At 41.7% G+C, this 15,537-nt stretch overlaps 1 protein-coding gene across 2 annotated transcripts in view; it reads left to right on the forward strand.

The window, feature by feature from the left end:
* Positions 1–15,537, forward strand: part of SCOC (short coiled-coil protein) — a 52,439-nt gene that overhangs the window by 18,591 nt on the left and 18,311 nt on the right. For both annotated transcript variants that reach the window (XM_073604076.1, XM_073604085.1), the window contains exons 2-3: positions 8,339–8,410; positions 12,691–12,774. In XM_073604076.1, coding sequence (XP_073460177.1) covers positions 8,386–8,410; positions 12,691–12,774 — 109 coding nt within the window. In that variant the 5' untranslated portion in view covers positions 8,339–8,385. The remainder of the gene's footprint in view (positions 1–8,338; positions 8,411–12,690; positions 12,775–15,537) is intronic.

A 15,537-nucleotide genomic window follows, 5' to 3' on the forward strand; every position in this document is an offset into this window, starting at 1 on the left:
GAAAACGATCTGAAAGCCACGAGTCTGAAAAAACACGAATCATCTCTCACCAAACTTTTACTAACACGAGATTAGCAAAAGGAGCCCAAAGGGTGCCGCGCTTGGTTCTGAACCGGCCTTTTCTAGTCTCGTCGTACGTGGTGTACGTGACCGCGTGGTTGGCGATCGGAAATTCCGACAACTTTGTGCGACCGTGGTGTAGGCAAAACAAGTTTGAGCCAACATCCGTCGGAAAAAATCCTAGGATTTTGTTGTCGGAATGTCCGAACAAAGTCCGACCGTGTGTACGGGGCATAAGAGAGACAGCAATTAAGCTCTTCACATGGTGGTATTACACTCCATCTAAACTTCATGCCATTTTTCCATCAGTTCCTCATATATGCTTTAGAGGATGCATCGCCACAGGTTCATTCTCCCATATTTTCTGGTATTGTGATAAAGTCTCCCAGATATGGAAACTTCTTGAAGGTTTCGCATCCATTATATCCGAGAATAATGTTAATCTCACTCTTTCCAATTGTCTTCTATTCACACCTATCATAGGTCTAAATATTTTTTATATGAGATTGGTCTATACAATATGCGTTGCCATACACTGGCTCATTGCATACCACTGGAAATCTCCTACACTACCCTTATCCCAACTTAAAACAAGAATCAACAATATCCTCCTTATGGAAAAAATATTTCACACTCTTAATAACTCAAAACACATATTTGATAAAAAATGGAATCCTTGGTTCATTCATGCAAATCGTTTTGTAAACTTAGAATAATTTTCTACTTCTACCTTTCTAAAAGAAACACTTATATGCCGAAATTGTACAACCGCTGTATATAAATTTGTAATTTTTGTACTGATTATCATTTTTTGATGTACTTCTCTTGATAATCAACATTTTGCACTATACCATTTTTTTTCTGTTTTATACTTAATAAAGTTTGTAAATAAATAAATTATATATAATAAAAACAGCATATAATTTGGTAAGATCTAAAAGATGAGGTTGCGTTCAGTAGATACCAAATATGTCAAGCCCTAAAATTGCATGCAGTATCCACAATTGTCCATAGGTGATGCATTAAAAACCTTTACAGCTCCTCAATTAAGAGTCAGCAGTGAATGGTGTCCCAGTATGGCCTTCGATATCTATTATGTGTCATGTGTTACTCCCTGAATAAGGGGGTGGGCATGTTACGAAAGGTAAATTTTTTATCAATTTATCTTTTTAAGTTGAAAAAGGTTCTAGTGTTGAATTCCCCCCCAGCCCCTCCCCCAGTAAGCTCATCCATGAAATTGCACAGACTGGCTTGTGAACAGGCGAATCTAGAATTTCTTTATTGGAATAAAAATCTTGTTGCTGACAGGATCATATATGGAATAAAATACATGTAAACATCTGAAAACAGGTCTCACCGGAGACCATTACACTCTATAAAGTAGTAAGTATTGTATCAGTTTATCTCTAGCAGGAGCTATATAATGTAATCTCAGTAAGAATCCATTGCGTCTCTGGCAGGTTAATAAAATCTAAATTTACACAATTGTCCCCCATGGATCTGTGTCTTGTTACATAACAGAAATAGGCTCTGTGAGGTCAGTGCTATAACCTGCAGCATTTAACTTTCCCTGATCTAACTGCATTAAAATAAAATTGGATGGGTTGCTCTGCCTTGTTAAAAACTCATTAGTCTTTATATAGATAATTGGCAGTTGCATTCTGCAATACTGTTATGTGTATCTGTGTGCGTGTATTTGTTTTTTGTTTTTATTTCTGTAAAGCTGATCAGTCCATTAAGATGCCTAGTGTATATTCAACAACGAATCATTTGTGTGCTCTTTTCCCTGATGTGCACGCCTTTCTTAACCACTTAATATCTTTTTGAGATTTGTTGTTCACAAGTTTTTTTGCTAGAAAATTACTTAGAACCCCCAAACATTATACATTTTTTTTTTTTTTTTTTTTCTAACACCCTAGAGAATAAGAGAATAAAATGGCGGTCGTTGCAATACGTTCTGTCACATTGTGCGCAGCGTTCTTACAAGCGCAGTTTTTTTTATTTTTTATTTTTATGAAAAAATAAGACAACAGTAAAGTTAGCCCTAATTTTTTTAATTTTTTTTTTTTATATATATTATAAAAGATAATGTTACACTGAGTAAATTGACACCCAACATGTCATGCTTCAAAATTGCACCCGTTCGTGGAATAGCGACAAACTTTTACCCTTAAAAATCTCCATAGGCGATGTTTAAAAAATTCTACAGGTTGCATGTTTTGAGTTACAAAGGAAGTCTAGGGCTAGAATTATTGCTCTCGCTCTACCGATCGCGGCGATACCTCACATGTGTGGTTTGAACACCGTTTTCATATGCGGGTGCTACTCACGTATGCGTTCGCTTCTGCATGCGAGCTCGTCGGGGCGGAGCGCGTTAAAAAAATATATTTATTTTTTCTTATTTATTTTACCTTTTTTATTTTTACATCGTTCTTTAAAAAAAAAAAAAGTCACTTTTATTCCTATTACAAGGAATGTAAACATCCCTTATAATAGAAAAAAAATGAGATCCGGGGTCAGAAAAACTTCAGATCTCATATTTACACTAAAGTGCAATTAAAAAAAAAAATGTCCCTTTAAGAGCTATGGGCGGAAGTGACTTTTTGACGTTGCTTCCACCCTGCAATGGTATGGAGATGGGAGCCATCTTCCCCTCACTCGTCTCCATACCCAGCAAGGGATAACATCCGATCGCCTCCACCGCTGCCGTCTTCGTTAAGTGCCGGAGGGCACCGGAACGCGGCGGGGAGCGCCCTCTCCTGCCGTCGATATGAAAGTGATCGTGGGGCGAATACCGCAGAGACCACTCTTATCGGAAAGCGGACCGCCGACCAAAGAAGATACCAGGGTTATGGCAGCTAGCTGCTGCCATAACAAGATATTCCTCTTCAAAGTTAGGGCAAATATTGTCGTGCTACGGTCCGTAAGTGGTTAAAAAGGACCAGAATTATGTGGGGGGGGGGAGGCAGACGGAAGGCAGTGGGGCCAGTCACCAGTATTGCCTGTGGTCACTCTGCATTGGAGCTTTTCTTGCTAGCTTACTATGCCTTGTTCTGAATTGTCTCTCTGTGTGCAGGTGACCTTGGTGGGCTTTTGCTTATGTAAGAACTACCACCAAGGAGAGAGAGAACACAGCACAGTGATGATGACAGCAAATCTTGTGAGACTGGAGGTCAGAGGCACAGTGCTTTAGGCTAGGTTAAAATTTGTGCGTAGGGGGAAATGTGCGCAAAATCCCTTTTTGCAGGCGTGTGGTGAGAGCCATTATTTTTTAATGGCACCCCAATGTGCCTTGCTAGCGCACACATCAAAATACATGGTAACAAAGTAACATACATTTTGGTGTGGTGCCATTCTGAAAAAGGATCATGAACTTCTTGTGTGCAATTTTCACATATAGGGCAGCCCATTGAAATGATTGGGCTGCTTTAAATGCAATGTAAATGCAATGTGCACAAAACGGATGTATACTGTTGAACCTGCATATGTGTGAACAAAGTAGAGCTGCACGATTCTGGCCAAAATGAGAATCACAATTTTTTTTTTTTTTTTTTTTTTGCTTAGAATAAAAAGATCACGATTCTCTCACGATTCTCGCAACGTAAAATCTTTCACATTATACAAAAAAAAAATGAGCTAACTTTATTGGTTAGATTTTTTTCTTCTTTTTTTTTTTTTTTTAATTCATTAATGTAATTTTTTCAAAAAAAATTGCATTTGAAAGACCGCTGCGCAAATACAGTGTGACATAACATATTGCAACAACCACCATTTTATTCTCTAGGGTGTCTACTAAAAAAATATATGTTTGGGGGTTCTAAGTAATTTTCTAGCAAAAAAAAAAAAAAAAAGATTTTAACTTGAAACCAACAAATGTACTAAAAAGGTTTAGTGTTTAAGTGGTTAAACGTTTTTCACTTACACAGGAAGTCTATTCCATTGACAAATTGTTACAATGTTTATACTTAAGTTCAACTGATAAATAATGTTTTGTTTCTTGGCAAACTGCCCGGTTTTTCTCTTCCTTTCTTTTGAGGACTGTGGCTTCAGAAGAGCAGGGAGAATTCTTTGCATAGAAAGAATTGTGAAACACTTTAGTCAAGATCGCGATAACGATTCTTGACGATTAATTGTGCAGCTCTAGAACAAAGCCTTAGATCTCACAGTGCAGATGTAAAACTATATAGGCACACGCACATACTGCAAAGTACACTGATATGTGTCAGGAGAAATTAAAGACAAAATGTATTTTTCAGGATAGCGCTTGGCAGGGCTTGACAAATTTGCGTTGAATTTAGGAGCCAGATTTTTTTTTTTTTTCTTTTTTTTACTAACTAAGCTTTATTACTTCTCTTATATAGCCCTGATGTGTGCACGATACAGGTTTACACAGTTATGCCTATCAACCTTAAGGCCCCTTTCACACGATCAGACCGCTCAGGTCCGCCTGTCACTTTTGACGGCGGACCTGAACGGGCGCTCCATGTTAGCCTATGGAGCGACGGATGTCAGCGGAGACATGTCTGCTGACATCCGACCCCGTCCGATCCGCTAAAAGCAGACGGATGTCCCTGCGTCCAGGTCCGTCGCTATCGGATCGGGTGAGATCTGATGAAAACGGACATGCTGCCCGTTTTCATCCAATCCCTCCATAGGCAGCAGCGGCGCCTGACAAGCCCCTCCCTGCTCAGTGAGCAGAGAGGGACCTGTCATCTGCCGGCTCAGCGGAGATCAACAGACTGGGCATACGCTGCTCTAAAACCTGGATATATCTTTCAGTATTGATTGGTGTCTCTTCCAGATGTGCAGGCTGCCCATTCCATTCACATTAATCGGTTCCCGACAGTCGCATGTAGATACAGAATGGCACGGCTGCCAAACGGGTGTACCTGTACGTCCCTTTGAATTTACTGCCATGCCATCGCGTGTGTGCCGCCGTACTCGATGTCTGTGGGGATACCTGCATTCGTCTCACGGAAAGGAAGAACGGGGAAATGCTAATGTAAACAAGCATTTCCCTATTCTGCCTAGTGACACTGATCACAGCTCCCTGTAATCGGGAGCGGTGATCAGTGATGTGTCACACGTAGCCCCCCCACAGTTAGAATCACTCCCTAGGACACACTTAACCCCTACAGTGCCACCTAGTGTTAACCCCCCTCACTGCCAGTCACATTTACACAGTAATCAATGCATCTTTAATTGCACTGATCGCTGTATAAATGTGAATGGACCCAAAAATGTGTCAAAATTGCCCGATGTGTCCGCCATGTCGCAATCATGATAAAAAGCGCTGATTGCCGCCATTACTAGTAAAAAATAAATAAATAAATAAAAATGCCATAAAACTATCCCCTATTTTGTAGACGCTAACTTTTGCGCAAACCAATCAATAAACACTTATTGCGATTTTTTTTTTTTTTTTTTTACCAAAAATAGAAGAATACGTATCGGCCTAAACTGAGGGAAAAAAAATGTTTTTTTATATATTTTTTGGGGATATTTATTATAGCAAAAAGTAAAAAATAATAAGTTTTTGGTTTTTTTTTTTTTTTTTTTCTTTCAAAATTGTCGCTCCTTTTTTTTTTTTTTTTTTGTTTATAGCGCAAAAAATAAAAACCGCAGAGGCGATCAAATACCACCAAAAGAAAGCTCTGTTTGTGGGAAAAAGGACGGCAGTTTTGTTTGGGAGGCATGTCCACGACCGCGTAATTGTCAGTTAAAGCGACGCAGTGCCGAATCGCAAAAAGTGCTCTGGTCTTTGGCCAGCCAAATGGTCCGGGGCTGAAGTGGTTATTACACCACCAGAGATCAGAGATGCAGGCTTTTGAACTCCGTGCTGATGAGCCAGAAGGTCAATCTCAATAGTTTGGAGGACCCGGTGCCCTTTGCTGCCAAAAATGACAACTTTCAATTCATCTGACCACAGATGAAAAGTTTATTTTCCACTTTGCAACAGATCATTTTAAATGAGCTTTGGCCCAGAGAAGATGGCAGTGTTTCTGGATCATGTTCAGATGACTTCTTGGAACGATAGCGCTTTATATGTGTTCACAGACAGTCATTTTTGGAACTCTTTCTGGGCCTATGCAGTAAATTCTATTGCAAATAAAATGTGGGTTTATGAGATTTGCAAATCATTGCGTTCTGTTTCATGTAGATTTTACAGTGTCCCAACTTTTTGGGATTTGGGGTTGTAAACTTTAATGAAATTCCCATCTAAAGCACTTCTTTAGTAACAAATCCATTTATTGATATACCTATGTGAAAATGTCCTTGTTGGAGTGGCTAACAGTCTCGGTGGATGTGAAGATATGATGTTGGCTAGCAGTCTACAGTCCAGTGCATGGGCATTAGTAGTTAATGTATCTGCTGGAGGAGCTGCTTAATAGTTTCCGGTAAGAAATGCTCTAAAAGCACAGATTGTAGTTTGTCTGCTACCTATAGCATTCCAGAGGAAATGCCAAATTAAAGAAATGTTTCATTATTAAAGAAGCCCAAGGGAATACAGTATAAATAGAAAAGAAACACCTTCAACAGAAGGGCAGTTTAAAATGGTATTGATGTGGCAGACTTGTGCAACTACTGACAGTATAGAAGTTCATTAGTAGTCTAAAGCATCTAACTGACCTTGTATACTGAGAACATCATTAGATGTGAACTCCAGGCAGCTATAAAAGACAAATTCATGAAGCTCCGTATTCAACTATGCATCATTTAAATTGAATATTTAGATGCAAGCAGTAAAAGTACATTAACATGGCTTGGTATTGGCCTCATGCTGTCTTGTACAGTAGAGCTCAAGCTAGGGGTGTGCTGTAGTGCAAGGAGTGTGCTGATAAAGTGTGACAGAGGTATAAACTCATCAGTCTGCTCCTTCCTTCCAGGGTGGGGCTGGGCCAGAGACCTGTACAGGTGCATCTCTTAATACAAATCTGTTGGCTTACTAAAAAGTATGTTCATGTACAGTATAGTATGCACTCAATACTTGGGGAGAAGGCATTGAATAGAAGTAGATGTTTTTTGCTTTGGTGGATGCCTTGTGATTCCATGGGATCGGTTTGACTTGGTACTCGGACCTCATCAAACTCCTGTTTGACTCTCCATGGGCTCTACCAGATTGGCCAGATCTCCTGCTATAGGGGCTAATCCACCAGCCTGTTTTTTTTTGGGTGCTTGAAGGCTTACTTTGACCCAGGAAGAAATCTCTGGTCTGCATCAGCATTTGGACGATAGGCCTAACTATAACAATTCTTAATAATCTATCTTACTGCCTAACCTGTATAAAAAAGGTGTGCATACATGCCTATTTTTAATCCACTCCTATCCAGTTATGTGATCCTGCAGCTCTGGCTCCCCTGTGTCAGTGAGTGGCTGCTGCAGGGGAGAGGAGGCAGTACCAGCAACAGCACAGCCATGGGAGCCTATGAACTCCTGGAACTCAGTTGTTGTAAAGTGCTCCCTTACACAGAGCTCCAGTTTTACACGATTTGAAGCGGATCGAGGCTGGGTTTACATCTAAGCTGCATGCGGCTCACAGCAGAGGTCCGGTGCATCCCTGTTCACCGTTTCAGGTCCGATTTTTAGCCCAAATTTTTGGCTGAATTCAGACCTTAAACTGACCAAAAGATGCAAAGGACCCGGTGCAAATTCACACCCGAGCCGCAGCGGAGATATATCTCCATAGAGAGCCAGTCACAATCTGACTCCTGCTATTGTGAATTGGGTGTGGAGAAACCCGCAACCAATTTGCACTAGTGTGATCCCAGCCTGAAAATGAGTAAATACAGAGGTTTCCACGTATGTAATAGAAAAACTAATGGGATTAGGAACATCTAAGTAACTCTAAGCTCAGCCACTGCTATGGAAGAGCAGACTCCACATGTGTGGGGTTTTGACCAAGGGGGATAATTTGCTGCTGTGATGCTGCAGGCGAGTGTCCAATGACTGGAGCATCCTAGTAACAAGGCACAATAAGGGAATGCTTACTCTGCCAGTTTCGTGCTGCAATTGGCCTACAGGTATAAGTTGACCAACAGTCTTGTGTAGTTTGTGTGTGGGGAGATATAGAGATCTCTCTCATTTTTTACTTATTCTCACATTAGAGTGGGAAAACCAGTCTCCAAGAGATATGATGACTGTGATAACTGATAAATCGCTTCTCAGAAAGCTGAGCATTTTGAATACTAAAGAAATGGTACCGCCTTCTAGCATGGCATCCTGATTTCTGATGTATTTGTGAACTGAACTTTTTTTTTTTTTTTTTTTTGTTCCCCAGATTTTCGTAATTTGCTGTTAGAGTTCAGTCCCCTAGACACCTCCTCAATGATGATGAACTCTGACATGGATGGTATGTATCATTGTATGTTTGTTTTCTGGAGGAGCTGTGCATGACAATTTGATTTAGCTTCCATCTTTCATTTTTGAAGCTTAAAGCGGAACTAGACCCATCGATTTACCGGTTTCCCTAAATGATTATATTCAAAGCATGCCATGAATGAGAACTGTCAAGGCTGCTTCTGCTCTTAACCAAACTGTCAAGCCATCAAATGGCTAGTGTCATGACCAATCACACGTGCAGCAATATGGCAACTGCAGATCAGAGGCCACAATGGCAGCTTCCTTGGCTGCAAAGGATAGAAGGGTTTAGTTCCGCTTTAACTGAACAAGTTATGGATAGAATCTGGTTGCATTGCATAGCTGCTCCAGATTCTGTCTGCTCCAGTTTTGATAAATTCCCTATAATTAACCACTTCCCGCCCTATAGCGGATTGACGTCCGGGAAGTGGTTCCGTTATCCTGACTGGGCGTCATATGATGTCCAGCAGGATAACATGCCGCCGTGCGCTCCCGGGGGCGCGCATCGCGGCGATCGGTGGAGCCTCCGGTGGAGGCTCTTTACCACGTGATCAGCCGTGTCCAATCACGGCTGATCACGCTGTCAATGGGAAGAGCCGTTGATTCCTCACTCGCGTCTGACAGACGATCGGCGGTTCTCCTGACGGGGGGGGGGGGGGTGTGTGCGCTGATTGTTTATCAGCGCAGCCCCCCCCCTCAGATCACCACACTGGACCACCAGGGATCTCCACTAGGACCACCAGGGAAGGGGCAACATGTGGATGGCCAGGTATATACCCCATGGCCATCCACATGTGCCCACAAATGGACACTGATTGGCACCATTATGTTCCAGCAATGCCCCCAATATGTTTTATGAGTGCCACCTGTCATTGCCCATCTGTGCCCATCCATCGGTGCCACCTACGAGTGCCCATCGGTGCCGCCTATGAGTGCCCAACAGTGCCCATCGTCGGTGCCACCTCATCGGTGCCTGTGAGTGCCGCCGTATCAGTGCCTGTGAGTGCCGCCGTATCAGTGCCTGTCAGTGCCGCCGTATCAGTGCCTGTCAGTGCCGCCGTATCAGTGCCTGTCAGTGCCGCCGTATCAGTGCCCGTCAGTGCAGCCATATCAGTGCCCGTCAGTGAAGGAGAAAACGTACTTATTTACAAAAAATTTTAACAGAAACAAAGAAAAACTTGTTTTTTTTTTTTTTTCAACATTTTCGGTCTTTTTTTATTTGTTGCGCAAAAAATAAAAACCGCAGAGGTGATCAAATACCACCAAAAGAAAGCTCTATTTGTGGGAACAAAATGATAAAAAATGTGTTTGGGTACAGTGTAGCACGACCGCGCAATTGTCATTCAAATTGCGACAGCACTGAAAATTGGCCTGGGCGGGAAGGTGTCTAAGTGCCCGTTATTGAAGTGGTTAATGTGACTGTATAGCGGGTAAAATAAGTATTGAACACGTCACCATTTTTTTAGGTAAATATATTTTTAAGGTGCTATTGTGTTGTTACGTTGGTAACAACCCATGCAATACATACATGCAAAGAAACCAAGACAAATAAGTTCAGAAATAGTTGTGTAATAAAATGGAATGACACAGAGAAAAAGTATTGAACAAATGAAGAATTGGAGGTGCAAAAAGGCTTGGAAAGCCAATTCACCGGATCTAATCCATCAGTAATTAGAAAGCAATCCTTCCCCTTGTCAGTGCAAATTAATATCGGCTGCTTCAGTCTCAACTAATGGCCTATAAAAAGGTGTCTCATTACCAAGGTGACACAGAAGAAACATCTCATGATGGGTAAAAGCAAAGCACTCTCTCAAGACCTTTGCAACCTTATTGTTGCAAAACATACTGATGGCATTGGCTACAAAAGGATTTCTAAACTTCTGAATGTTCCAGTGAGCACTGTTGGGGCCATACAAGTGGAAAGCACATCATTTCACCATAAATTGGCCACGACCAGGTGATCCTTGCAAGATTTCTGACAAAGGAGTGAAATGAATTATCAGAGTTGTCCAAGAGCCAAGGACCACTTGTGGAGAGCTTCAGAAAGAGCTGGAATTAGCGGGTACAATGGTTTCAAAGAAAAGAAGTAATGCACTCAACCACCCTGAAATGTATGCACACTCACAACGCAGGACTCCATTGCTGAAGAAAAAGCATGTTGAAGCTCATTTATAGTTTGCTGCACAACATTTAGACAAGCCTGTGAAATACTGGGAGAATATAGTCTGGTCAGATGAGAGTCTGAGACCAAAATTGAACTCTTTGGATGCAATAATACACCCCATATTTGGAGGTGAAATGGCACATCACCCCAAAAACCATACCGTGACATTTGGAGGTGGGAACATCATGGTGTGGGGCTGTTTTTCAGCATACGGTACTGGCAAACTTCATACTCGTTGAAGGAAGGATGAATGGAAAAATTAACTAAGACATTCTTGATAAAACTCTGCTGATATCTACAAGGATGATGAAGATAAAATGAGGATGGACATTTTAGTAAGACAATGATCCCAAACACAAAGCCAAGGAAACGCTCAATTGGCTTCAAAGAAAGAAAAAGCTGCTAGAATGGCCCTGCCAATCCACTAGAAAATCTATGGAAAGAACTAAAGATCAGCACTCATAGAGGCCCACGGAACCTTCAAGATTTGAAGACTGTTTATGTGGAAGAATGGACCAAAATCACACCTGAGCGATGCATGCGACTAGTTTCTCCATACAGAAGGTGTGTTGAAGCTGTCATTACCTACAAAGTATTACGTTTCACTTAGCATGTTCAATAGTTTTTCCCTGTGTCATTCCATTTTATTATACATAACTTAAATTCTGAACTTATTTGTTTTGGTTTCTTTCTTTGGATGGATTGCATGGGTTGTTACCAACTATGTGGTGAAAATTTTAATGTCAAAATAGCACCTTTTAGAGATATATTTATGTAGAAAAATGGTGATGCGTTCAATACTTATTTTACCCGCTGTATGTACTAGAACGATGAGACATTGGCTAGGTTGCTGAAAAGGGCATCCCCCTTGAAATTCATCCTACTTGTTCTCCCTCGAAGTTCATTGCTGTGGCACTGAGAACCACCCTTGGTGACCTGAGGGAACAGTGACGTTACTCCCCTGCTCATCTAACAGTGCTTGGGCCTTGTGATTAGCTGCTAGACCTGGGCACTATAATGTGGGAGCAGGTCACCTGCTCCTCCATACCTGGAAATGCCAGGTATTCTTGTTGAACTGCAGGAACGATGAGTATTTGTACTCCATACTTCAAGAATGTCTGAGCTCTTTTGTTTAGCTATTGTGCAGTTCAGCAGTTTCTGCTTTTGCAGCTGCTCATATGAGCAATTTATTTGTTGCCTGTACATTAGAACATGCACGACATACAATAGACATCTTGATATTGTGACTTTGGATATAGATATAGCTGAGTTAATGTAAAGTGGGGTACACACTGTAAGAAAATCGGTCGAACGATCGTCTGATTTTCCTTGTTGCCTCACAGCACATCAAAACTGATGAACGCAAATTCTGGTACGACAAAGGCTTTTTTTTATTTTTTGTTTATTGTTTCTGATCATGCTCAATCTTTTTTTTTTTGTACTGATTTTTCTTGTACGAAAACGGTACACTTTAAACAAAACTCATTCCTTCTGTTCCCGTACGAGAAATTTTGAAGTTTGTCCCTTCGGGAATTTTCGTACGAAAAGTCGGAATCGGCTGTCGAAAGTTGTGTACACACTATACTAAAATGTTTTGGATGAAAATTTTCGCCTGATTTTTCTTTTATAGTTTGTATGAGCCTTAAAGCTGAGTTCCAGTCATTTGTGTGTGTGGTGTTTTAAGTCACCGGCTACAAAAAGTGTAGCTGCTGACTTTTAATAAACACACACTTACCTGGCCCACGGTCCAGCGGTGCACTCGCCCCAGCAGTTTTCTTCCTGTCCTGTGTCCCAGAAGACTTCAGGAGGGAGGGGGAAGGAGAACTTCCAATCGCCTAAGGCCACCGGAACGGAAGTGGCTGCGGGTACCTGTCAAAATCGGGTACCCGCTCCCTCCCCAAAAAGCTCAGTTTTGCCATCAGGAGCTGGGGAGGAGGCCTTAAAGCGGAAGTTCCACTTTTGGGTGGAACTCCGCTTTTAAGTTTTACCACTACATCTTCAGACTTCATTTTGCTTAGATTTTGTTTTTCCACATGTGTTCAGCTTGTAGCTTCACCCATACAAATCTTGTTCATTCTAATATAAATGATATTTTAATTTATATATAGCTCTGGAAGTAGAAAATCAAGTAGAACTAGAAGAAAAGACTCGACTGATTAATCAGGTCCTGGAACTGCAGCACACTTTAGAAGGTATATACATTCTGTGTCTGTTTCTATCCATGTTATTTACTTTAAAAGCAGTATTAAATCCAAAGGCAACCATTTATTAGATTGCAGCTTACCAATTCTTAGGTGTGATGGCTGCTTTTGTTTTTCTTTTTTTAGGCTTTTTCTTTTTTTTTTCTTCATCTGGTGATCCAGTCAGTAAGTCTTTTTTCTGTTTATTTTTTCCCAAAAGAACAAGCTCTCCAGCAAAATGTATCAGGTACAGAGATGAGACAAACCATTTAACACTAGCATGACTGCTTACAATGACCAGCTTTTATGTAAGACTTATCCCATAAGAAAAAAATGTTGCTGTAACTGCATATAATGTATTAGCTGGCGTTTGGCTTCAATTTAAAGTGGTTGTACAACCACTTTTACCTACAGGTAAGCCTATATTAAGGCTTACCTGTAGGTGCTTGAAATAGAAATATCTCCTAAACCTCCACGGTTTAGGAGATATTTAGAAAAAAGCCGAGCGCCGATGACTACGGCTCGTGCGCACTTTAGAAAGGGCACATTGTGCGTTTCTAATAGGGGTCATGCCGTGACTTGCGGCTCCCGCGCGCATGCTCGGGATTGACGTCATGTTACTCCGGCCAGTCACAGAGCCGGAGTTCGTGGCCCCGAAAGGAAAAGGGGTGAAGATGGACACTCACTGCTAGTGGGGACAGTAGTGATTATCGCAGGCTTCGGTTTCAGGTAAGTCGTTATGCCTTACCTTTGCAGGGAAATAAAGAGGAAGTAAAACCCACCAGGGTTTACATCCTCTTTAATGCATCTAAATCTGCTAGTACATCTTAACACTCCCCTCCCCCAGACTGACAATGCTGCTGTCCAAAGGTGCCCCCATGCTCCTTCATCCAGAGTGGAGGCACTCTAATACTGACCAGGTCACCGGAGAGTGGGAGGGACTAAAATAAAAACACTAATGCAGCCACTGCATCTAATGATTGTTAAGCTGCATATGAGAAAGGGAGATAGAGATATCTATATATCTCTATCTCGGGTTTAATACCGCTTTAACATCAGTTTCTTTTTAATGTAAAAACAAAAGAGAAACTCCTGCGCTGCTGGCGGACTCCTAGACTAACAGAGGGACACTGCTGCAACACCTATAGTACTGCTCCAAACAGACAAAACAAAACTGGGTTGTGGGGGGGAGTGGTGGTTGCGCTGTGATGGGGAGAGGACAAGAAGGGGGGGGGGGGGGGGGGACTATACTAAACTAGAGTGTATGTAACACACATGCCAAATAGCCCAAAAAAAGGGGGTCTATAACACACAAAATAACAATAGCCCACTGACTAGTGCCTGTGATAAGTGATTAAAATAACCAATAAATGTATAGCATGAGAGAAATAAGATGGCATCCAAATAAATAATACATATAATGAAGGTGCAAACAAGCCAATGAGATAATAACAAATGGTGAACAATGGGTGAATACAATGTTAAGTGCATAGGTAGGTAGAGTGATATAAATAAATCCCATTAATATACATGATAAAAAAAAAAAAAAAAAAAATTTAAAACATGTGAAACAATAAAAATATATAAAAATATATAGAAAACAATCCCGCCACCAATGTGACACTTCTGAGTAAAGTCCAGAACCACAACAATAGATGTGTCAGGGGTAGAGGGGTGATCTGCGATGGGGGCACCTCAGTGTGCACAGGCCCCTTACCTTACAGCTGTAAGGTATACAGCATAAGTATTAGGCGCCCAAAAGGTGATGGAATCCAGGAAGTTGCAGCAAATGGTAAAGCTCACAAATGTTGTGGTATCATATGCGAAGAAAAAAGATGAACAGCATATAGTGTGATACTGTTTGGGAAATAAAAGCAGGCAGGCTGAGGGAGGGGGGAAGGGGGGGTTGCACTCACTTGTGACAGATGAGCGCAAGCCTCAAACCACGAGTGCCGAACTCGTATAATCCAAAACGCTGGCCAAAGGACCCTCTACCATCTCACTCCTCCTGTGGCTCACCGCCCGTCATACATCATAAAGGTAGTGTGGTATCAAGACAAGAAAACCGCATATAGCGTAATCCCGTATAAAACACTTTTATTAACATAAATACAATTGCTAAAGACTTACACAAGGTGATAGCTGGGGGGTATAAAATTCTGCGAGCGCCGTGCTCGTAACATCAGCTGTTGTGTAGGCAACGTCCCGTGCTCCTGACGCGTATCGTCACGTGACTTCTTCAGAGGATCCTCTGAAGAAGTCACGTGACGTGACGATACGCGTCAGGAGCACGGGACGTTGCCTACACAACAGCTGATGTTACGAGCACGGCGCTCGCAGAATTTTATACCCCCCAGCTATCACCTTGTGTAAGTCTTTAGCGATTGTATTTATGTTAATAAAAGTGTTTTATACGGGATTACGCTATATGCGGTTTTCTTGTCTTGATACCACACTACCTTTATGATGTATGACGGGCGGTGAGCCACAGGAGGAGTGAGATGGTAGAGGGTCCTTTGGCCAGCGTTTTGGATTATACGAGTTCGGCACTCGTGGTTTGAGGCTTGCGCTCATCTGTCACAAGTGAGTGCAACCCCCCCTTCCCCCCTCCCTCAGCCTGCCTGCTTTTATTTCCCAAACAGTATCACACTATATGCTGTTCATCTTTTTTTCTTCGCATATGATACCACAACATTTGTGAGCTTTACCATTTGCTGCAACTTCCTGGATTCCATCACCTTTTGGGCGCCTAATACTTATGCTGTATACCTTACA

The sequence above is a fragment of the Aquarana catesbeiana genome, linkage group LG01 (assembly GCF_042186555.1).
Source record: "Aquarana catesbeiana isolate 2022-GZ linkage group LG01, ASM4218655v1, whole genome shotgun sequence".
In the NCBI taxonomy this organism is placed as follows: domain Eukaryota; kingdom Metazoa; phylum Chordata; class Amphibia; order Anura; family Ranidae; genus Aquarana; species Aquarana catesbeiana.